The sequence below is a fragment of the Leptopilina heterotoma genome, unplaced genomic scaffold (genome assembly GCF_015476425.1).
Source record: "Leptopilina heterotoma isolate Lh14 unplaced genomic scaffold, ASM1547642v1 Lhet_187, whole genome shotgun sequence".
In the NCBI taxonomy this organism is placed as follows: Eukaryota; Metazoa; Arthropoda; class Insecta; order Hymenoptera; family Figitidae; genus Leptopilina; species Leptopilina heterotoma.
Window position 1 is genome coordinate 792,552 of NW_025110906.1, and position 25,019 is coordinate 817,570.

At 23.1% G+C, this 25,019-nt stretch overlaps 3 protein-coding genes across 4 annotated transcripts in view; 1 reads left to right on the forward strand and 2 right to left on the reverse strand.

Moving 5' to 3' along the window:
- The window catches only part of LOC122500507 (connectin), a 543,906-nt gene extending 522,096 nt beyond the window's left edge, over positions 1-21,810 (reverse strand). The window contains exon 1 of one of the 2 annotated variants that reach the window (XM_043609469.1): positions 21,482-21,810. The gene's annotated coding sequence lies outside the window, so the exon portion shown is untranslated. Of the gene's footprint in view, positions 1-20,781; positions 21,052-21,481 lie in introns of those variants that run through there. The other variant, XM_043609467.1, reaches the window with a different exon arrangement.
- A 1,779-nt stretch (positions 21,811-23,589) lies between these two features.
- On the reverse strand, positions 23,590-24,931 carry LOC122500477 (acyl-CoA-binding protein). The gene is made up of 4 exons (XM_043609419.1): positions 24,790-24,931; positions 24,580-24,672; positions 24,057-24,171; positions 23,590-23,916 (listed from the first exon to the last, which is right to left on the reverse strand). The coding sequence occupies exons 2-4, from the start codon at positions 24,592-24,594 to the stop codon at positions 23,777-23,779; spliced, it is 270 nt and encodes an 89-aa protein (XP_043465354.1). The 5' UTR covers positions 24,595-24,672; positions 24,790-24,931; the 3' UTR covers positions 23,590-23,776.
- Positions 24,799-25,019, forward strand: part of LOC122500475 (putative E3 ubiquitin-protein ligase protein PFF1365c) — a 32,738-nt gene continuing 32,517 nt past the window's right edge. Inside the window, exon 1 of the mRNA XM_043609416.1 lies at positions 24,799-24,921. The gene's annotated coding sequence lies outside the window, so the exon portion shown is untranslated. The remainder of the gene's footprint in view (positions 24,922-25,019) is intronic.

Here is a 25,019-nt window from a genome sequence, read left to right on the forward strand (position 1 = left end):
CATTTTTTCATTATTTTGTATTTAATTAACCGATTCCCGTATACACTGTTAATTTTAAAAAATATCAATTTCATACTTTAAAAAAACTGTGTATATTAAAAATACAAATAACTTGTATTTCATTTTTTATATCAATTTCATTTTTAACAATATTTTCTATATTTTTTTTATAGAAAAACAGAAAAATTTATTAAAAACGAGAATGTCAAAATTTCAAAAAAAAAAAAAAAAAAAAATACAAAAATGATTTATAGACAAAATGATGAAAATTTTACGGAGAGGACTTTCAGTTTATATATTGGAAAGAAAAAAATTCATATCTTATATTCTACGTATAGTGGAGAAAATTTAACATGACCCGATTTTACATTTATGATCGATTCCATCAACTATTTCTAAATCTGTGCTTTTTAAGATGTAGTAACAGAACTGTATATGCGAATACTTTCAATACATAGTTTGATAAATCGAATTCATGCCTGAGACGTGCGAAATCGACTAAATAATATTTCTGCTTACAACGAAAAAAAAAATTTCTTTCTATATGACAAGAGAATATTTTTCGTACACAAGTTGCTATCAATTTTCTCTATACAATTTGTTTGCAATCAAAAAAAAAATCTAAGGGGCAGAATTCAGTTTTTCTTGAATATCTCAAATTTAGTATTTTTTTATTTTAATTAATTCTTGAATTTAATTAATTTATATTTTATCCAGAGAAATGTTATTATTTAAGTATTTAATAAAATTTATTTGAAATTTAAATTTTAAATAGAATAAAATTTTTTCAATAAATAAAATTTATTTTAATTAAAAAACATAATACTTTTCGCAGAGCCTACTATAATTTATTTGAACCAAATAAAAATTTTGTTGACCCAAATAAAATGTTTTTTTAAGCGCAAAACAACATTTTTATTTAAATTTAATCAAATATATTTGAAACAAATAAAATTTAGTTGAAACAAATAAAATTTAGTTGAAATAAATAAATTAAATAGTCAATAACCTCTGTACTCAGGAGAAAATTATTTAGACCAAATTTTCATGTTATTCTAAACAAACTTAATAAAATCAATAAATATTTTATTGATTTAAATAAATTTTTGGTTGTTTAAAAAAATTTTTCATTTGAAAAAATCAAACTAAAATTTGATTATTTTAAACACTTTTCAATAGTATTTTAATTAAATTTCAATTAATTAAAAATATATTGTTCAGTTAAACATAACTGGGATAAATCAACCAAAGTTTTGTTTGTTTCAAGTAAAGCTTTATCAGATTTTAAGAAGTAAAATAAGTAAAAATTAAATTAATATAATAAAAATAAATAAATAAAACAAAATAAAAATGAAATAAAAATAAAATGAAAATAAAACAACTAAAAAATTTGCATATTGGAGAAGTTACAAATGATTGTAAAAATTCAATTATGTTCAAAAGTTTAAAAAAAATTCTCGTCAAAATTTAAATTATCTTTATAAATAATAAAAATTCTTCTCCGAAATTATTATTTTCAAAAAATTTAATAAATTTTATGGCAAAATTTCAATTATTTTCAAAAATTTTCCTCAATTCAATGATTTTCAATATCTATTATTTTAATAAAATTTTCCAAAAAAATTCAATTATTTAAAACAAATTTGGATAAAATTCTAAGAAAACATTCAATTATTTTTATAAATAATAAAAGTATCACAGGAATTCAATTATTTACAAAGAATTCAATTTTTTTCAAACTTGTTAGAAATTTTTTCGTAATAATTCCATTATTTTCATAAACTATACAATATTTTACAGAGATTCAATTATTTTCGTAAATAATAAAAATTCTTTTTATGAATTCAAATTATTTTCATAAATGATAAAACTCATCACAAAATTTCAATTATTTTTAATTCAATTTTAAATTTTAATCGAATTCCTCGAAAAAATGTAGTTATTCTAAAAAATTTTATTAAAATTCATCGAAAGAATTAAATGATTTAAAAATTTATTAATAAAATTCTTTATAAAAATTCAATTTTGAGAAACATTCAATTATTCAATAAATTATTTATTTTCCTAATTCATTGATTGTAAAATAAAAAAAATAGATAAATAATTGAATTCTCGTAGAATTTTCTAATATAAATATTGATTAAAAAATTAATTTCAGTTAAAATTTTAGATAACAATTGAAAATTAAAAGCTTTACAACGTAAATTATTAGAAATAATTTAATTTTGAAAAGGTTTTACATTAAAATCTTTGAAAATCTGAATTTTTCATACTTTTAACTAACAATTCTGCAGAATTAATTTTTTTCAAAAGTTTAACTGAATTTTTTTAAAAATTATTTCATGCTTTTATTTTTTAATATGTAATTAACTGAAAAATTTTCGAATAAACGTAATTTTGTCTAAAATTGAATTGTAAACAAATGGATTTGAAAGTTATGAAAAAACTTTTTTAAAAATTATTAAAAATAATTGATAATTGATTTAAAGAAAAATTTTAGTTAAACATTCTAAAAAATAATAATTGAACAGAAAATTATTTTATTTTTTTATTATTTTATTATTATAAAATATTTATTTAAAAAAGAAGTTATTGTTGGTTTCGAATAATTTTACAATTGGAGAAATTCGTAAATAAATGTAATAGAATATTTTTTTGAGTATCTAATAATTTTTAGAGTGAATCAGAATATTCTTTAGAGTCAGGGAAAAAAACAAAATTTTGTCTGAAAATCAGGGAAAAGTCAGGGAAATACAAAATTAAATTTTTGTATATAGCAACCCTAAAAAATCAAATAAAAATGAAAGAAACTAAAAGTAAACTAAAAATAAAATAAATATTAGGAAACGAATTTATCGTTGTTTTTGGAACTCGAAAAAAATAACTATCGACGAAAAATGTAAAATTGGGTGAAACATATTATAAAAAATTTCTATATAGATCTCTATTTTCACAAATTTCGTTCTGTAATTGTGAAACATTAATTGCAGAAATGTTACGATAACGATGCAAACCACCTTTACAAATAACAATTCATTGACGTTCCCTTCAATGAGCATTAATAATTATTTACTTGTCACCAATCAAATGTTCTGTCTGGATTAAATCTCTACGCAATATCGCAATGATTCTATTTTACGATGCATTATTCTCATCTTGTAAATGGAACATTTCCGATTATCCTCAAACCAATATTATGAATTATTATCATAAACTGAATTTAGAATTATGCATCCTTCCAAATAATGTAAATAATAATGATAATCAACATAATATTATAATAACGAAAAAAATACATTGTAACAAAATTACAAATTACAATTGTTTCTTCCTTGTTTCGTTATTTTAATTACATTATTATTTATTATTCTATTCGTATTATTGTATTAATTAATTAATTTTACTAATTACATTTAAATTCAGTTGACAGGATAAAATTTGAAATGAAATTTAATTAAATATTAATTTAATTTTGTTAACCCAGGAAAACAATAAATTGTGCGGTGAAATATCAAATATTGTAAATTACGTAAACAAATTTTTTTCTATAAAAAAAAAAGTTCTAAGGAGAGATATTTTTTGATGAAATTTAATGAACGTATAATGAATATAACAAGAGTTTAATTTGATTTCAACGTGTGTGTACCAATTTTTTATGAATGGATTCTACTTTTCAATGGAATAGAATAGCCATCTTTTGGATGCTATTTCGAGGGGAGTAAAAAAAGAGTGAGTGAGAGAGAAAGAGCCCTGAAAAGATCAATTGGATCCGTTCGCTTTTATTTTCTCCCATACAAATCCTATATAGTTCGCACAAACGCAGACGAACAATTGAAAATGACATCGAGATGCTACTTTTAAGGTTCATTTCAAAAAAGGGCAAAGGAAAAATTTCCCGCAGATAAAAATGATGCGTGTAATCAAAATTTAATCATTGCGCTCGCTAAATTCTGTGATTCATTTCACATAAATATTATTATCCTCTTCTCCTTCCTTTTTATTTTTATTTTCTCTTTTTAAGAGAATAAATTTCAATGGAGAATAACATACGAAATAATATGATCCTAAAGTTCCAACTATTTAAATGCAAACGAAATTTATTCATTTCTTCTTTAAATTAAATTTTTATAGTCAATAATTTTGCGTCACTATTTGAAAAAAATATTCTTACGTTATATCTGTATAGTAATAAATAAACAAAGAGTCTAAACGTCAATTTTAATTTTTCTATTTTTTAAAAAAAATTTTTGTTTATTTTTATTTATGAAAATATTTTTAATAAAAAATATTTCCTTTACTTGAATGTTATTCAAAATTTGCATATCATCTGAACCAATAATTTTAGTATTGGAAGCAACTGCTGTTTAATTGACTTAAAAAAATTATTTGATTCAAGTAAATATTTAATTTATAATATTCAAGTAATCGGTTATTTGAATCAGATAAAATTTTTTCAGTGTAATAAATAACAAAATAATAATAATAATAATATAATAAAAACGAAAAAATATATAATTTAATAAATTTCAATTAATATTTTACTATTTTGATTCGAATAAAAATAAAGTGATGATTTGTTACTATTTTTATGTGCGCGATTTATTTATTATTGACATGTGTCAATTTCAAAAATCTTTATGTCGAAAAGATCAATATTAAAGAATATTACATTTATTTTTTATGTATGCATAATAAAACTATTTTTCTGGCTTTTATCAAATTTTATATATATATAAAAATATGTATGTATGTATAAGTGCTACATATTCTACACGCGGACAAAAATTTACAAACTATTGAATTTTGTTACTGACACATTCCAATTTCCAGAAACCCCTCGGCAGTTGAATAAATCCTCAACACAGAAAAGCAAGAATACATATTATATATTATAAATTTTTAAAAAAAATTTATTTAAATAAATATTTATGTATTGTTATCTATAGACTATAGTGACATAATTTTTAAATTTTACCAAAATTTACTAAACATATTGATTTTAATTTAAGTACTTTCCTATAATACACGATAAAAGGCATTTTACCTTACTGAATATTATTTCAATAAATAATTGAATAAAATGTCTTATTTAAAATAATAATTTTAAATTTTTCTCTGGATGTACTTTTAATAGCTAAATTGACTTGAAACCAGAGTAACACAATATCTACAATTATAATTTTTTTTTATTATTATTATTATTATTATTATTATTATTATTATTATTATTATTATTATTATTATTATTATTATTACATTATTAGCAACAACACAGTTTTCTTGAAAATATCAAATTGATATTGAAATGGATTGAATTAAAAAATTTGGATCAATTACTGATTTGATCCACACTTCTGGTATCAATTCGTTACAATTTGATACTTGTAAGTTAACAGTGAATGTCAGAAAATTTTAGAAAATATTGTACCAATGGATTGCATTATATAAACTTTCAATTCTGAATTTTCGTTTAAAATATTGTCTTGTTTGTTTAAAAAATAAATTCTTCACACAGTAAATATTGAATTTATTTTTCATTTAATTAAAATGTCCCTAAAGTTAGCGCAGTTGGAAAATCCCATAAAAAATCAATGCTTTTCGACACTGACTCCAGGGATCTTCATAATGATAATTTGAATAATATTTTTTGAAAAAATATTTAATGGGAAAGGAAATTTCGTTCTTTTGAATGATTAAAATTTTATAGGATAACACAAAAAAATCTCTTATGCAGGGACTCTTTCCAACACAAATGAACACAAATATCAAGTGTGTGTTTGTGTTGTGTTCAGAACACAACACAATTCAAGAAATTGAAATGTGTTGTGTTCTGAACACAAACAGATTTCAATAGTAAATTGAACTCGCCACATGTGTTTGAGCAAATGTGTTTTTTCGAACACAAACACATTTCAATTTTTTGATTTGTGTTGTATTCTGAACACAACACAATTTTAATATTCGAATTGTGTTGTGTTCTGAACACAACACGAACTCAACACAAACGTTTGGTAACTGTCCCTGCTCTTATGTATTACTATAACAATTTCTCTAAGAATATCAATGTCAATCCTTAGAAAAAATGTGATATATAGTAGTTAAAAATGATCTCTAAAGTTCCGTCATTTACAAAAATAATGAAGAAAGGCCAACCTAAAAGTATGAATTAAATAATTAATCCAATTAAATAAGTAATTAATCATTTAATAATTAATTCATCATATTAATAAATTAATTAATATCTAATTGATTAATATCAAAGGCTAAGTGAAATAAATTAATATAATACTCAATATACCATTATATTATCCCTTCCGTACAAATAGAATACTATACCGACGGAGGTTACAATAACAATTGTAAGCTATATATGCTATTATTTAACTGAAATATAATATGCTGGTATATACAAATTGTGTGCACATACGCAGATATTATGTGCAGCACGTGTCACTCAATGTCAATTTCTGGTGCGATTTTCTACATGTCACCCTTATTCAGTGCATACCCGCTGCTGGGAGCAAGCATCGATAACAACCCTGAAATCGAAGCAAAAGCATGCCAGCATTTATAAGAATGCCCATTCAGTTCAGATTCACTTTATTCATCGCTCTTCCCTATTTTCTCTCTCGTTTTCACATACCATCTCTCTCTCTCTCTGCTCTCTTGATGTATACACACAACACCACTTCTCTGACTCGTTAGAAAAATGTTCCGAGGTTTTTGAAAAATGCATTCCATGAAAAGATACAATCCCTTCGAGCGTGTGCCCTCTCTTTCACACGTTATTATATTATGTTTGGCCTTTTCAGAGGTTCTCGCGATATATTTATACATTCCGAATAAATAACCTCGATTATCCGAACCCTATGTTAACCCCAAAAAAAGTAATCTTAACTCTAGAGGTTTCCTCTTATTTTAATACATATTTCCCTCTTATTGTAATGAAGCTGAAACTAGTTGTACCCAGTTATATCAGCAACCATTTAACTTTGGAAAAACAGGGTTGCCACAGGTCACGGAAGTCAGGGAAAAGTCAGGGATTTTTACTAAAAGTACTGGAAAAAATTGAATTTTTAAAATTCATGAGAAAACTCTAAATTTTTTTCCTTTTTGCCTCGTAAATTATGAAATTACCTCGAATTTTAATACAAAATCTTCAATTTTTTCAATTTCTGACAAACAATAATTTCTTTTTAAATAACTTAATTTTTCAAAATCTATCATCATAAAATTATGACTTACAAATTATTTTATAAATAATTTTTACAATTTTCATAAATACTAGATTGATAGAAGAATTTCAGTTAAAAATACTAAAAAAATTTGGATTTTGGAAAAGTTACAAATGATTACAGAAATTCAATTTTTTTCAAAAGTTACAAAAATTCTTCGCAAAATTTTAATTGTTCAAAAATTAAAAAAAAATTCTCGTCAAAATTTCAATTATCTTTATAAATAATAAAATTCTTCATCGAAATTCAATTATTTTTAAAAATTTTAATAAAATTCTTGTCAAAATTCCACAGGAATTCAATTATTCAATATTTAATAAATTTCTTTGTAATAATTCAATTATTTTTCATAAGTAATAAAATTTTCACAGGAATTCAATTATTTAAAATACAAAATTTCATAAAATTTTTCAAAAAATATCATTTATATAAAAAGATTTTTATAAAATATTTTCATGAATTCAATTATTTTTATAAATAATAAAATTCTTTACCGAAATTCAATTGCTCTTATAAACTTGAATAAAATTCGTTGTAAGAAGTCAATTATTTATATAAACTTGAATAAAATTCGTTGGAAGAATTACATTATTTTCAAAATAATAAAATTCTTCGCAGAAATTCAATTATGTTCAAAAATTAAAAAAGAAATATTGTCAAAATTTCAATTATCTTTATAAATAATAAAATTCTTCATCGAAATTCAATTATATTTAAGAATTTTAATAAAATTCTTGTCAAAATTTCGTAGGAATTCAATTATTCAATTTTTAATAAATCAATTCAAAATAATTCCATTATTTTCATAAGTAATAAAATTTTCACAGGAATTCAATTAGTTAAAATACGAAATTTCATAAAATTTTTCGAAAATTATCAATTATTTAAAAATATTTTTATAAAATTCGTCGCAAGAATTTAATTATTTAAAAAAATGTAACATAGTTCTTTTTAAGAATTCAATTATTTTTATAAATAATAAAATTCTTCACCGAAATTCAATTATTTTATGAAAATTTGAATTATTTATTTAATTATTATTTTTATGAATTATTTTTTATACAATATTTTAATCAAATTCCTCGATAAATGTAATTATTCTTAAAAATTTTATTAAAATTTGTCAAACGAATTCAATTATTTAAAATTTTATTGATAAAATTCTTTATGAAAATTCTATTTTAATAAACATTCAATTATTCAATAAATTATTTATTTTTTAATTTAAATAATTGAATTTTTTTAGAATTTTCTAATAAATCTTGATTTAAAAATGAATAAACGAATAATCAATTTATTATTATTTATAAAAATAATTGAATTATTGCAACTAATTTTATTACATTTTTTAAAATAATTTAATTTTTTTGTGAAATTGTACTTCTTGTAAAAATAATTGAATTCTTGCGAAGGATTTTTTTTTAGGATTTTTGTAAATAATTAACTTATTTTAAAAATTTGTATGGCAATTTAAATTATTACAAAACATGAAGAAGACGATCACCCCGAGTCATTTTTATTCTTATAAGTTGTTGAATTTCGAAAAGGTTTAAATTTGAATATTTTAATTCCTACAGAAAAATAATAATGATTAAATGTTTATTTAAGAAAGAAGTTATTGATATGTTTTTAAATAATTTTACAATTAAAGAAGATTGTAAATAAATGTAATAGAACATTTTTTTTGAGTATCTAATAATTTTTAGAGTGAATCAAAATATTCTTTAGGGTCAGGGAAAAAGTGAAATTTTTTTCTGGAAATCAGGGAAAAGTCAGGGAGAAATAAAATTAAATATTTGTGGCAACCCTGAAAAATAAATTCTAACGATAAATATTTTTTATGATGCTGAACCATGTACCAAGTTATCAGCACCCAATAATTTTTCCAAATTTCGATGTTGGTTTTAAGCAAAAAATATTTGATTTTAAAATTTAACTTCCAAAAGTAAATGGATGCTAGTTTCAGCTTCATCCTCTTCTATATGGTATATTGCATCAAAGATGTTTTTGTTGGGATTGTAATTACCCAAAGAAACATAAATTCCGTTTAATAGCGTAAAACAACTTTCGAAAAATCATTTGATTTTATAGAAGAATAGAATGCAATTATAGAAGAAAATATTTGCAGTCTCCTTTATCCGAATTTTCGATTATCCGAAAAAAATATTATATTAATTATTAAAAAATTCTAATTACTATCAGAACCAGTTTCTGTCTAAATTAGTTCAGATAATCGAGGTTCCACTATATAGTGAATATTTAACTATATTCGATCGAATTCACACATACATACACTACCGTCGGGAATTATCGGTACGGCTGCACGCGCACGGCTCAAAAACGTACCAGTCTTTAAACCTCGATTTTTTTGTAAATACAAATGTCAGAAAATTAACAAATATACCATTCGAAAGATCATTAAATTCTACGATTAATATGATACATAACTGAAAATTTTAATAATTTATACAAAGATTGCAGCGATCGACAAATTTGACAAAACAATTTAAAAAATAAAATTTTTTTGGAAATTTTTTCAACCCCTGCACATTTTTTAAAAATTGTAGAAAAAATTTGAAACTTATATAAGTGTGATCATTCAAGTCTCATCTTTAATTTAAGACCAAAAGAGTTCAAAAATCTTAATCGGTTCGTGAGATATCATTATAAACGTCCAAGCATGTTTTTTGACAAATGCATTGAATTAGTCGATTTTGAACGGTTTTTGGATGAAAATGCTCGGCCGTTTATAAAATTATTAAAATTTTCAGTTATGTATCATTAATTGTAGAATTTAATGATATGATATATATAATTTTCAAATTAAAGGAGATGTGAAAATGAGAAGAACATTTGATAGCGAACGGAAGAAAATGTAGAACGAATATACGTGTTATGAAGTGTAAGAGAAATGTTTCATTCTCTCCTTGAAAGTTTGACGCTTACTCTCCTGAACAATATAATCGAGCGCGTCAATGTTATCGAAGAAACTGATATACCCTATATACTGTATAATAATATTTATAAGGAATTTAATACCCCTATTATATATTATAATACAGTATAACTGTATGTATCAAAATTTCACTCCGGGAATTTGATATTTTTTCGTCTTAATAAATTATTTTCTATAATTTTTATCAATCTTTTATTATTTCAAGTAGATAAGGACTTTAATTATTAATATCCAAGTCTCGACTGGAAAAATATTCCAATTTTTTCTCAAATTAAAATAGCAAGCATTCTTAAAAGCATAGAATCCATTATTAAGAGGGTTATGGTTATTAATTTTCCCCCCTAATACATTATTTCACAACTTCGAAAATAGAAGAAAAAATATAAGTACTTTAAATTTCATAAATTTGCATGAAAAAAATTGTTAGCAAACGATCATTTATTTCTTTTTTTATAAATTTATTATTTATCCCATCGCTACTGTTTTGTTTACACTCGTCAGCAAATATTTGGCCAATAAATGAATATTACCTTAAAATATTTTTATTTTAAAATGACAATATGGAATATGTTGTGAGAGAGATATATATAGATTAAATAGAGAGGGGGAGAGAGTACAGAGTGGATTGCGCGAATACGCATAATTGAATCGTCAGAAATCCTCGCATCCCGCAGTCAATTTGCATCCTGTGTGACGAACTTTTAAAGCATCCCTTTCACCCCTCCTCATCGTATATAATAATTCGCATAAAACGGTAAAAGTTTTTAATTTTCAACGCTCGCTATTATTTATTTATATATTTATTTGCTACAGCCAACGCAAAATTAACATACAATATTTTATTTAAAAGCAGATTATAATTAATTTTTGATTTGATAAAAGCAACACAGAACTGTACAATTCAAACACTATAATAATTGCATTAAACCCAATAATTTTGAACCAATATATAATATTGCACAAATTCAAACCGAAAATTAATAAGGGAAACGTTATTAAGCACTACTATACTGAAATTATTTACTTTAGTATATTTCTAAATATATAAAAGAATATTTTGATTATTATATCATTAAAATTATTATTATTGTTATTATTAATAGTTGACGTGAGTGAAAAAAATATTTTATTTGAATTTATTATTTAAATTAACCTAATTATACAATTTGACAGGCACCTAAAGATGAATATATTAATTTACTCTAATTTATAAATTAAAGATATGAATATATTTGGTATGGCACAACACAATTTTTGCGACTGGTACCGCAGTTTTCTTATCGTGTTGATATATGCAAATGTGCATTTCTATTTCTTGTAAAATCAATAATTCAAAAATAACTACACAATATGCAATACAGTTATTTTAAAATACAAAGATTTAAATTAATTTTACTGCAATGAAAAATAGGTGTTTTTCAATATAAAAATAATCTATATGTTTATATTAACATATTTATGAATAAAATATAAAAAAATCTTTCAATTTCAACGTCCGATATTTTAAAAAAGATAAATAATTATAAATAATTTGGCACATAATGGGATTTTAAAATACTACAGAAATTAAATAACTTCCGCTTCCGTTTGAAAAAAAAGAATTTTTTCATTTTATCTCATTAATTTACTAAATTATATTCTTTTATTTATTCAAACTCTGAACTACAGCCTTCAATCTGCAAATATAAAAGCCAATAAAACAAATATAATTTTAAATTATTCATAGAAGAATTTTTTGCCAAAGTTATTCTCAATGATAATATGATCTAGATGTAATAAAAAATTATAAATAAATTATAAATAAATTTTTATTAGTCAATCAGGAATCAGCGAATAATTTTATAAAAGCCACACAGTTTTCACAAAACATTATATTGTTATTGCACAAACGTATAAGAATAAATTCTTTTCTTCTAAAGACTGAATACACAAAAAAATTTTATTTGCAAAAATAATGTAATTTTCAGAAATTATTTTCATCATACATAAATAAAAAATAACTCAAAATAATAATATTTACTAAACAAACGAACGAAATACTAATTAAAACAAACATTTACAACTTTTAATTAAATTTCAAATATATGTTCTTTATATTACAACGAAAAATAAAAAATTCTGTATAAAAATAAAATGTGTATGCAATATGCAAACGTAAGAAATTAATTAAAACTTTATAATAACAATAAAATTGAACAGAATTCCACTTAACAAAATAATATATTATTATTAATTTTTTGTTAATTTCAGATCTAAAAGTTCTGAACTTTCAATTTAATATTTTATCATCATATTTAAATTAAAAGAGCTATCAAAAACTTTTTTCAAAATTAAATTCAATTTATATTTTTATGTTTAATTTCACATTTTTCTAAAGATATGAAACTGAGACAAAAAATTGATTTGTTTCAAATAACCAATTAATTGACTATTTTTAATTACATATTTACTTGAATCAAATAATTTTTTAGTCAATTAAATGGTATTTACTTTAACACAATTTTTCTAAGGATATCAAATTAAGACGAAAAACGAATCAAGAGTATTGCGAAGCAACATTTTGATTCATTTTTTGTCTCAATTTGATATCCTTAGAAAAAATATTTGATTAAAGTAAATATTTGAATCAAATAAATTTGTTTTTCAGTGCAACTTCAAAATAAAATTTCCAACTATATAAATACGGTTTTAATTTAAAGACTGATCCTAGAGTTCTAAATGTTTATATGAACGAAATTTATTTACTTTTTCCTGAAATTAAATTAATATTATAATTAATTTTGCTTGACTGTCAAAAAAATTAATTATAAAGTTTCTAAATGCAAAAAATTAAGTTTTTAATTTTTATTGCAATCTATAATTTATGGAAATATTTCTTAAAAAAATATTCATTTGAACGTTCAAAACTTGTGGGTCACTTTAAAGAAAAGAAATACTCCTGACAAATATTGTAATTAGGTTAATTTATATAAAAACTTCTTGTTTGAAACCAATATAAAAATTCGTTATTTGTTTCAAAAATTTACATATCGATGTTTTCTGTTTTTCTTCGTAAATAATTATTTACAAAAAAAAACAAACAAACAAGCAGAGAAAACAAATATTAATTTGGGGTGCTGATTTTTAGCTCTTAATAAGTTTGCTTTGGTCAATTTTCAATCACGGAGTTAAAGTGAGCTGGCGAATATTAATCAATGATACCTATTAACGCTGCGGAGCTATATGAGCGCACAAACCGCTATCGTGGATCCTTTCAAAGCTTGCATTTGGGAAATGCAAACGCGTTCCATTATAATTGTATCGGATGTACTATGGCTTAACGAGAATGGTATTGTTGCAATTTCGGAATAAATCGCGTTTACCGTCAGCAATGGCAACGTTTTGCGCACCTTCGATGTTCGTTATAACAGAAATTCTCCCTTTTACTCTATATCCGAGCATATAAACGAATATATACATATATATATGTACAAATAAATATATATATAGATATATACAAATATACCCGTGCAGAAATTTTGACCGGGGCCAGGTCGGGGCCAGATCGGGACAAACCGGGCCCCGATCTGGCAACCCGACCTGGCCCCGGCCTGGTTGAAACACTAAAACCGACCGGGGCCATGGCACTTTGCCCGATCTGGCCGCCCTGTCGGGACCCGGTCGGGGCCATGGGATTTCCCCCGATCTTTTCGCTACCCAGGTAGAATTCCAATACTGACTGCATTTTATTATATTAAAGCTTGTTATTTGATTATTAAAGAATGGGGAGTATTTACTTCAATATTAATGATTATTATTAATATTTTTGTAGTAAATAAACTTTTATGAGTGTCATTAAAAATGTAAATAGTTATTAGAATTGCTTTTATTGGACTAAGTTTTTAAAAAAAATATTTTTCTTATTTTCTTTCATTAATTTAGACAGACTATCTTATTTAAATTAATAATTATTTATAATTATTATTATTGTTAATAATTATTTAAACCTATACTTTATGTAACATTATTAAGAATTATACACAAAACACTTAAAACTAAGACGGAAAAATATCGCACGCACGGGGGACCGAACCCTAGACCTCGAGGACGCAAGTCGAATACACATACCGCATAGCCACGCAAGCTTGGAAGCGACCTCGCTTAAACTTCCTTTTGAATCATGGGACCGTTATATACAGTGTTATCATAATAAATTGACTGTATCATATTTATTTATAGAAAAATTATTAAAAATGTATGTTATATATATATATATATATATATATATATATATATATATATATATATATATAAATTAATATGTTTATCATAATAATATGGTAAAAATTGTTAATTTAATTATTTATTCTATATTATTTATAATTTAACTATTTTTTAAAATAATAAAAATTTTTTCATTATTAATAATTCACAATAATACTAAAAATTATTAATTAATAATAATTTATTTTTTTGCCTTAAACATGGAATTTCAATTTAAGTGTGAAAAACAATTAAGAGTTTTTAAGAGTTATAAATGTCAAAAATAATATGTTAATATTATAACCACAAAAAAATTTAACATTTTAGGCAATATTTTTGGTTATCACCATGATAACATCGACAAATGGTTCACCTTCGACAATTGGTGCGTTTGTCCTATTGTTTTAAATTAAAGGAGAATAAATTCTTAAGACATCCCTCGAGGACAATTTTTGAGTTTTTAATTGTTTATAATTTTTATTTTCAAATTTCAATCAAAGTTAACAAATTAACACAATTTTTTAAAAACGGACGTTTATTTTCTTATTCCGTTACTGCACATGCTCTAAATCAGTTCAAATTAATCCAATATTACCAGCAGACAATTAAAAACCCATAAAGTAATATATTTCAATTGTCATAAACAACATTAATTAACAAATAGTTAACTTATGATCCTGTCCAACAGAAAATTTTTGTTGCAAATTTTCTTTTTTACTTAGGTTCTTTTAAAGAATATATGTCTTTTTTGCTTATAATATAACTTATTTAAATATTTAATATTATATATCCGTGGTCTTTTAACATTATCTAAATAAAAAAGTAAACGTGAAAAAAAAATTTTTGGTGGAAAGGAACAAAAATTAACTATTTGTTAATTAATATTATTTGTAACCATTTAAATAAGTTATTTTTTAAACAAAAAGGACACATATTTTTAAAATGAACTTAAATTAAAAAGTAGACGTGAAAAAAAATTTTTTTGGTGGACAGGAGCATAAGTTACATAACTATTTGTTATTTAATATATTGTTTATAACAATTTAAATAAGTTATTTTTTAATCAAAAAGGACAAATATTCTTTAAATAGACTTAAATTAAAAAGAAAATGTGAAAAAAAAATTTTTAGTGGAATAGGAATCAATGTTAACTATTTGTTAATTAATATTGTTTATAACAATTTAAATAAGTTATTTTATAATCAAAAAGGGCAAATATTCTTTAAATGAACTTAAATTAAAAAGAAAAGGTAAAAAAAACATTTTTTAGTGGAAAGAAATCAAAGTTAACTATTTGTTAATTAATATTGTTTATAACAATTGATATAAATTACTTTCTGTTTTATTAATTATATGGTGGTCATATTGTATTAATTTGAACTGATTCAGATCATATGCAGCAACGGAATAAGAAAATAAGCCTCCTTTTTTGAAAAATTGTATTAATTTGTTAACTTTGATTGAAAATAAAAATTATAAACAATTAAGAACTAAAAAATTGACCTTAAGGGATGTCTTAAGAATTTATTCGCCTTTAATTTAAAATAAAGAATACTGAAACCGGTTAAGAATTGTAGGCTGTAGACAGTTTTGAACAGTAAATTGTAAAAAAAATCCCATTGTGCGCTGTTTGTAGATCCTTGGGCAAACCCGGTCTGGTCCTGGTCGGGGCCACGAAGTCGGGGCCAGATCATGAAATCCCGACCGGGGCCAGGGCGGTAATCGGGAACAAAAGTGGCGATTTCTGCACGGGATATGTACGCAAGTATATTGGCCAAGAATTATCCCAACACTCCATACGCATTTTAACTCTGCCAATTTGTTAATGAAATATTTTCTCGCGAATCTCACATTCATTATAATTTTTCTTTCGCTATATATACACACAATCCTGTGGAGAAGAATTTAATCAGCTTTACATAGGAATGAGGTCATAATAAAGGATCATATATGCATAGTTTTAAAATGATGTTGGTTATTACGATTTTACGTGCATATACACCGTATAATCTGATAAAAAAAAATTTCTCTTCAAGATTGCCATATAGAACGTCATTCAGCGGATTCTCAGTATTATTTTTATTTATTGAAAAGAGAGAAAGAGTTTTTATGCTTTAAATTTAAATTATTTTCTTGAAATTAGTATTATTCTTCCTTTCATTAATAAAACGATAATTAAATATTTATAAATAATATTAATATTCATCATAAATTAGACACGAAGAGAAAAATTTAATTTTGCGCGAACACTACTATTTTCAACTATTTTGTTGAAAACACTAAAAAATTCAATTTCGGAGAAATTAAAAATAATTGCAGAAATTCAATTATTTAAAAAAAAAAAAAAATAAAATTCTTATAAAATTAAACTATGTTCAAAATTTGAAAAAATCCTCGTAAAAATCCCAATTATCTTTATAAATAACAAAATTCTTCTCCAAAGTTCAATTATTTTCATAAATGTCAAAAAAATTCTTGTCCTAATTTCAATTATTTTCAAAAAAATTTCTATAATTTCAATGATTTTCAATATCTACTATTTTAATAAAATTTCCCATAAAAAATTCAATTATTTAAAAAAAAATTTAATAAAATCGTATCCAAACATTGAACTATTTTCATAAATAATAAAAATTTTACAGAAATTCAATTGTTTTTATAAATAATAAATTTATTTTAAGAAATTCAATTTTTATTTTGACTAAATAAAATTTATTTGTGAGAAATAAATTTCTAAGTATTTTAACTGTGAAACTGAATGTGAAACTTGAATCAAATAATTTTTATTTAAATCAATTAAATTTTATATTTGAACCAATAATAAATTCAGTATTTGAGACAAATAATCAACTAATTCATTATTTGAATTAAATAAATTTTTTTCCAGAGAACAGCATCAATATTGTAGAAATGTTAGTAAAAATTTAATAAGGCACAATGCGATTATAATATTTACCTATATTAATTATTTTTTTAAAGTTAATTTATTAAATTTCTTTATACTAATTAATTAAATTAATTAAAAGAATTAATAAAATAATAATTAAAAAAAAGATTGACCTAATAGGATAAATTTATCATAAAAATAGAAAATAAATGAAAAATTTTATTATAATAATAAAAAAAGCAATTATAATTCTAAAAAGCAAAAAAAAAAATTATTTTTTTATTACCTATCTTTCTAGTTTTGATTTGAAATTTACAAAATACAAGTTTACATATTGGATGCAGTAAACTCTAAAATATTATTTTACGATTCAAAGCGCAATCAAAATCAAAGTGCAGGACGTTGCATCGCTGACAGCTACATGACCGCACTACATTCAAAATGACAACTGAATTTACATATATTGCATTGCAGCTATGTTAATTTTTGGTAAATTTTGATTCAGCAATCAAAGTTATATTTCGTTGAGATCATACGTCTAAATAATATACGAGCTTACATATAATATATAAAGCTCATGCGCTTTATATCGAGCTTTAAAAGATTTCATTGTTCAAATTATAATGTTGATTATAATAGAATATTTAATATATCTGCGCAAATTTAAAAAATTTATTAATATAATAATAATAAAAAATAAATAATAAAATATTAAAATAATAATAATAATAATAATAATAATAATAATAAAAATAAATAATAAAAATAAATAATAAAGGGGTTGTATGAATTATTATTTTTAATGTTGTCTCTCTATAAATTTCAATCAGTTAATAATAAATAATTTGGAAAAAAGGCAGTTATATTTTACTGACAATCAGTCAGTTTTTCAAATGACAATCAGTTGTTCTTTACTGATTCCAGAAGAAAAATATCAGTCACTGATTATCAGTTAATAAAGTAATTTTTAACTAATTCTTATATTTTATATAATCATTCCGATAAATACAATTCATCATTGAATTTACAATGGAAATTATTCAATAAATATTTACAATAAATCCACTTTAAATGCCAATAATAAAATTTGTTTAGTTCAATTGTTAATTTTAATGAATATTGAAATTAAATATTGACTATATATAGCACAATAACAGTGTCCTATATAATTTTTATTTAATTTGCTTCAAAAGTTAATAAAACAACAATTTTAATTAATCACGTAAATTATTGTTCACAAAAGTATAGAATAATAAATGAATTACTATAATTACATTAAATTAAATTGCATTCCTAATTAAAATAGCAATTGTCAATTGTTTATATTGTTTATTTGTAATACGATTTTGTAATTACTTTAATGCAATATCTGCGAAATAAAATATATCGAATTTTTTGATATTGAATAAAATTTTTATCATCAGCTATCAAATTATTTTTTATGTCAAATTAAAAAAAAATAAAATTAATTCACATAAATTTATAATTTTTTCTCATATATTTTTAATGCGCTTTTCAAAATGTAAACATTGTAAAACCTCTGGGTTCACGACCTTCTTTACAATAATCTCACTAATTATTATTTATTGCATTTAAAACCATGGTATAAACTTCTATTCAATTCTCAGTGAATATTTAATGTTAATTATATATATCCGAATGAAAGCTGAACGGAAATAATAGGAATATATCTTATAGACTATTATTTCATTTGTCTGAAATAATATATAATTATTTATACATCTGGTAAATTGTTATAATATATTATTATATTTTAAGCTATTTCTGTCTTTATTATTTATTACTCATCTTTATGATTATCTTTTTTATTATTTTTATTTAATTCTTATTAATGTTATTTTTCTTTTTGATAATTATTATTTGCACTACTATTGTTAATACTTTTATTCCTGTTATTGTTGTTATAGTTTATTACCTATAATTGTCATTTATATAATTATTACTGTTATTTTTTTTCGTTTCACTTCTTTATGATAAATTAGAAAATCGCAGATGTTCACAAATATTACTTTTACAGCTGAATTTTCTTTGAAATTAAAAAAAAATTCATTTTATTCAAATAACCGATTATTTGATTATTATCAATTAAATATTTACTTGAATCAAATAATTTTCATTTAAATCAATTAAATGGTATTTGAACCAATTAATTTCAGTATTTGAAGCAAATACAATTTGATTGACTCAAATACAAATTATTTGATTCAAGAAAATATTTAATTGATAATAGTCAATTAATCGGTTATTTTTTAATCAAATAATTTTTTTTCAATGTAAAGTGATTACTAAACATTTGAATAAAAAAAATTAGAATCATTTTTTGGGGTAAAAATATTGAAATATTCCGTTCTTTACAGAAATAAATTGAAAAAATTTTTTTTTAGGAAATTATAGAGAAAATAATTTTTATATTTTTTCCCCGTATCCGCCGTTCAGATTACGCGAATTTGTATGAAGTCGACCTTTAGAGGAATTTCATTCTCAGGCAGGTATAGAAATTTTGAACCTTGAAGTTCTATGCAACATATATAAGAGGCTTTGTATAAAACTAACTTTTTATGTCGGCAAGGTCAACATTCCTCGAACATTTTTTTTTTTTAAGTTGAAAAACAGGATTTCAAAATATTAATTTATTTTTCATATATAATTATTGCAAGAAAACAAAATAAATGTCCCACGCACGTTATTTTTAAATACAAACAGTTCGTTAGTAAATTTTTTTCGATTTTTGAAAAATTCGTTGTGATGTTCTTTTACGGTCTCTTCAGTTTTTAATTTGAAAAAATAAATATAATAAAAAAAATGTTACAAATTTTATTCTAATTTAATTTCTAATAACAATACCAAAAAAAGAACCATTTATTATTACAATTTCTCTATACAAAAAGAAATTTTAAATTGAAATAAAAAAAAATTTGAAAATATAAATAAAAAACTAACAATTATTAAAAAATTTTAATTAATACCAAAAACATTAAATATTCAATTTATCTACAAAAAAGTTGAGAAATATTTTAAATTGAAATTAAAAAAATTGAAAAATATAGGTAACAAATACTAAATAAATTTTTAATTCTAATTAATTAAACATTATCAAAATCTTTATACAGAAAAAATTGACTATTAAAAATATAGTAAAATAAATGTAAATAACATAAATAAAATAAAAAGTATACAAAATTTAAAATTGCACGTAAATATTTAATAATAATTTTCTTTTTTTTTGAGAAATACTCAAGTACACCGGTAATTCCATTATATCTTGATTTTCTCAATTTTCTTTTTCAAAGAAAAAAATTAATTAATTAATCGTTGAATACTGATTATATCCTAATTAATCCTCTTTTTAAAACTCACAAAACTGACGAGAACATTGTTATAAATAAAAGTAACTTCACAACATTAACAATTTCATAGATTTTAACGAATTTAACACTCACCGGCTTTTTTAGAAACGCACGTGATTCTGGAGCAAAGTGTTATTTTTTTCCCAACGAAAAATGTAGACCTTACCGATTGATACAAACGCGCTGATTATAAACACAAATCACAAACACTTTTTAAGAAACTTGAAAAAAATTAATTTTCCTGTTTTCTTTTTTTTTTAATTATTGCAAGAACAATTTAATTCACAAATCGTTGTTTTTATACCCGGAAACCGAAAACGATGTGCATTGGATCGCATCCAAAATGCAACTTGAACAGTAAACCCGCGCTTTACAGACTAACGAAGGTTAAAGAGAGGGGATTTCAAGTTTGCGAATAACGCGTATAATACAGGAAATTCTCACCAGATGGTACAAGCATTCAGAAGATTCAGAACAAGGAAAATGATTTTACCTTTGAAAAATTATCGGCATGTGAAAATACTGTATAGCCGATAATTGTTAATATTTTTGAATTCGCGAACCAACCAAATATTTTCCTGACAAAATACATTTCTTATAGAAAAACAAAATACACATTAACCTAATATTTATCCAAAATTGTAATCATATTTTACTAATTACGTTAGTATAATAAAAAAAAAAATAAATACCTGACCCAAGAATTGTCAAAAATTAACAAAAATTTCGCCCATTGTCGTTGAGAATTAAAAACAACAATGAGTAAATGTTAAAAATGAATACAGAAACTCACCAAAAAAATGGTAATGATGTAGAAACATAACCTCAACATTCTCCATGATTATTTTAACAACAATTCAACACCGAAATTTGTTTTGTAATGTGAATAAAACTCACAGAATTCACGAAAAAAACTATCACTTTGTAAACATAACCTCAAAAACAACGACTGCGGCGGACTTGCGATTTGATGTACTTATTCTCGACTTATTTTCACAATAATAAACACGAAAAATGCACCGAAAAGTATAAAAATAAGTGAATATTACTTAAACATAGTCCACGCTATATACACTTTGCGATGATATTGAAAAAAAACTGATAATTTAGCCGCCAAAAGATAAATTCCGAAAGTAGCGAAACGTGTGAAGCTTGCAGCAGAAGACGAATGAACATGGCGCCGCCTTCAGGACTTTAAAGAAAGTTGTTGCAATTTACCGACACAGGATAATTAAGATATTTCCCCAAAAATTTGCCGCTTAATTTTAATATTACAACAATATTGCAGTGTCAATCTTTTGTTAACAAATATTGTTGCAATTTTAGATATCTTAGGGCAACGCTGTGGCATGAGGAATATATTGATGTTTTTTTGGTATAATTACGCAAATTTGTAAATTATCAGACTAATACTTTGGCAATATCGCAATATTCGTACAATGAATGTATAAAATTATCAACTTTAGAGAAACAAAATAATATATAGATATACTTAAGCAATGTATATTCTTACCAAAATAATGATAATTAGGAAACTTGCCTTTTTGATGAAACAATGAATTCTGTCGAACTGCAAATTGATTATTGACTAAAAAGTCGATCGCCGATCCTGAGAAAGCTTTTATCCTTAGCTTTTTTCAACACTGACACGTGAAAATCAAAACACTTGAAACACTTTATGCACACTTTTTCCGAAACACTGATTTCCAAAATTACTTTTACTTACTATCATTTATATAAAAACGGTAATCAAAATACATTAAAATGAACCCAAATTATACTACGATTGAATTTTCAGAGAGGGATTAACTTCTTTAGCGCCAAACGCAAACTGAACAGACGCGAGACACATCAATATGGCGTCCTCTCCGGTTGATACGGAAGATTCCTTCATGAGGGCGCCACATACGCGGCGCGAAATTGAAAAACAATTTACCGACATACGATATTTGAAATAAACTTATCAACTTGTCAAATAATATAACAATATTGCAAGGAATATTAATATCATTGCTAGCTCTATTGTTACGAATTAAAATATTGTAGCGCAATATTATGGCACAAAAAAAATATATGTAAAATCAACAATTTTAGAGTAAAAAATACATATATAGATATATAGTTTCTAGATAATAAAACTTTTTACCGAAGGAATAATATGTTCCAAATGTAAAATTCTCTCATTGTCAAAAGAATAAATTCTGATAATCAGCAATGAAAATTGATTTTTTAATCGATCGCTAACTAATTTTATCCTAACCTTTTTTATTGACTGTAAAACTTGAAACACTTTTTGTACACTTGTTCCTAAACACTGATTTATAATATTACTTTTACTTGTAATAATTTATGTCAAAAAACAAACACAAATAAGAATTTTACTAACAACTTTTAAAGAGAGATTCACGTTCTTTCAGCGCCAAAAGCAAACTGACACATCAATATGGCGTCCTCTTCGGTTGATAAGAAAGTTTTCTACATGAGGGCGCCACATCTGCGGCGCGAAATTTGAAATTTACTATATGAAAAAAATTTCAAGTGCAAACAAAAACTATTCTAAATATTAATTTATCAAAAAATTTTAAAAATACAAAATATATAAAATTAAAAATAATGTAAAAAAAGAAAAATTTAATAAAAAAAAAATAAATAAAATTAATAAATTTAATAAAATTAATTGTAAATTTAATTTAATGTTAGAAATATCTTTGTCGATTTAAGACTTTTATAATTTTACAAATGAAGAATTCAATTTACTGTTAACATATTTAATTTTATTTAAAATTTTAATTAATTAATTTTATTTTACCTATACCTTAATTAATTTTTAAAAAAGTTATTCTTAAATAATAAAACAAAATATTTGTTATTTGGGTTATTATTAAAAAAAAATCCTTTAAATTCAGAACAAAGTCATTTTAAAATTTATTTAAAACGTATAAAGATAATTATATGCATTTTTAAAAAAATTATAAAAAAAAACTGGTAAACAATTGTGCGAAAATTTGTAAAGATCACCCTAAATTTGATAAAAATATTGTATCAAATTTTCAAAACACTCTGTGCAAATTTCAATTCATTTTCATATTTATTTCTTGCCCAGCGATTGAAGTAGTGCATCAGCTTTTTCTATATATTGCTTCTTAGCGTCCTCTTGGCTTAAACCCTTTTTTCCATTCCAGGCGTCCCATTTTGCTTTTCCTTTAAAATCAAACATACCTGGTCTTTCTAAAAAAAAAAATACACAAAATTCAGAATTTTAATAATTTAAAAAATCAAATTAATTTAATTACATAAATAAAATTTTTAATTTAAAATTTGTTTTCTTAAAAATTAAATTTTTTTTATTATTTTTTTTTATTTTTTACCTGTATTACAATCACCAACAGTTGCTTGTTTAAATAAGGCATAAATCTCCAAAAGATCAGAGTCTGCAGGTGTTGAAGCCAATTCTTTCACATCATCTGCGGCTTTATTGAATTGCTGAAAAAAAGAAAAATATTCAATTAAAAAATTCCAAAAATTAAATATTTTCATTTTTTATAATTTAAAAAAATAATTACTAAACTAATATAATTATAAAGTAAAGTTAAAATCGGTAAAATTATAAAGTAAAGTATTTCATCATAGTATTTAATTTTTAACTTTATGTTCTTATCAATTTATTTATAAATGAACTTTGTCGCTTTTATAATCACAAATTTTTATTATCAATAAACTATTCAGTATAAAAATTTAAATATTCCCCCCCTCTTGATTAACCGGAAGTAATCGTTTTCCATTGGCTTATTACACCGGAACAGGAAGAAGCCAATAATAATTTATGCTCCTCAACAATTAAATAAAAATGGCCGAACAATGATAAAAAATTTTCCACGTTTATTTACTCACCTCGTCCAGGGACATTTTTTCTTGTTTTTATTTATTTGAGGTTGATTACTAATTAGTAAAACGATCTTTGTACTCCTCTCGTAAAAGTTTGTGCTGTAGGAAAAAAGGAAAAACGACATAAATACATGAAAACAATGTACAATTTTGATACAGTTGTCTCACTAAAATAGATACGTTCGAATGAACTTTGATATTAAAATAATTAATTACCTTCGATTTTTGACAGAGCGGTGTTTATTGGAAGAATAATAAGGAGTAATCGACTACAATGTTCGTTAGTCTAATGATAAACGTAAACTACCGACTGCAGCTACGTGTATTCCAGGGGCGTATAAATTGCAGGTCAGTTGATCACATTTTTAGGTTAGTTTTATCTATATATTGTAAAATCTATAGAATTTTTCAAAATTTCTGAATTTGCTGAATTTTCAAAATTGATT

What these genes read in the sequence shown, in the direction of transcription:
- LOC122500477 (XM_043609419.1), bottom strand. An exon ending in TGTTGGTGATTGTAATACAG is followed by an intron (nt 23,917 to 24,056) that starts GTAAAAAATAAA and finishes TTTTTTTTTTAG; the next exon opens with AAAGACCAGGTATGTTTGAT.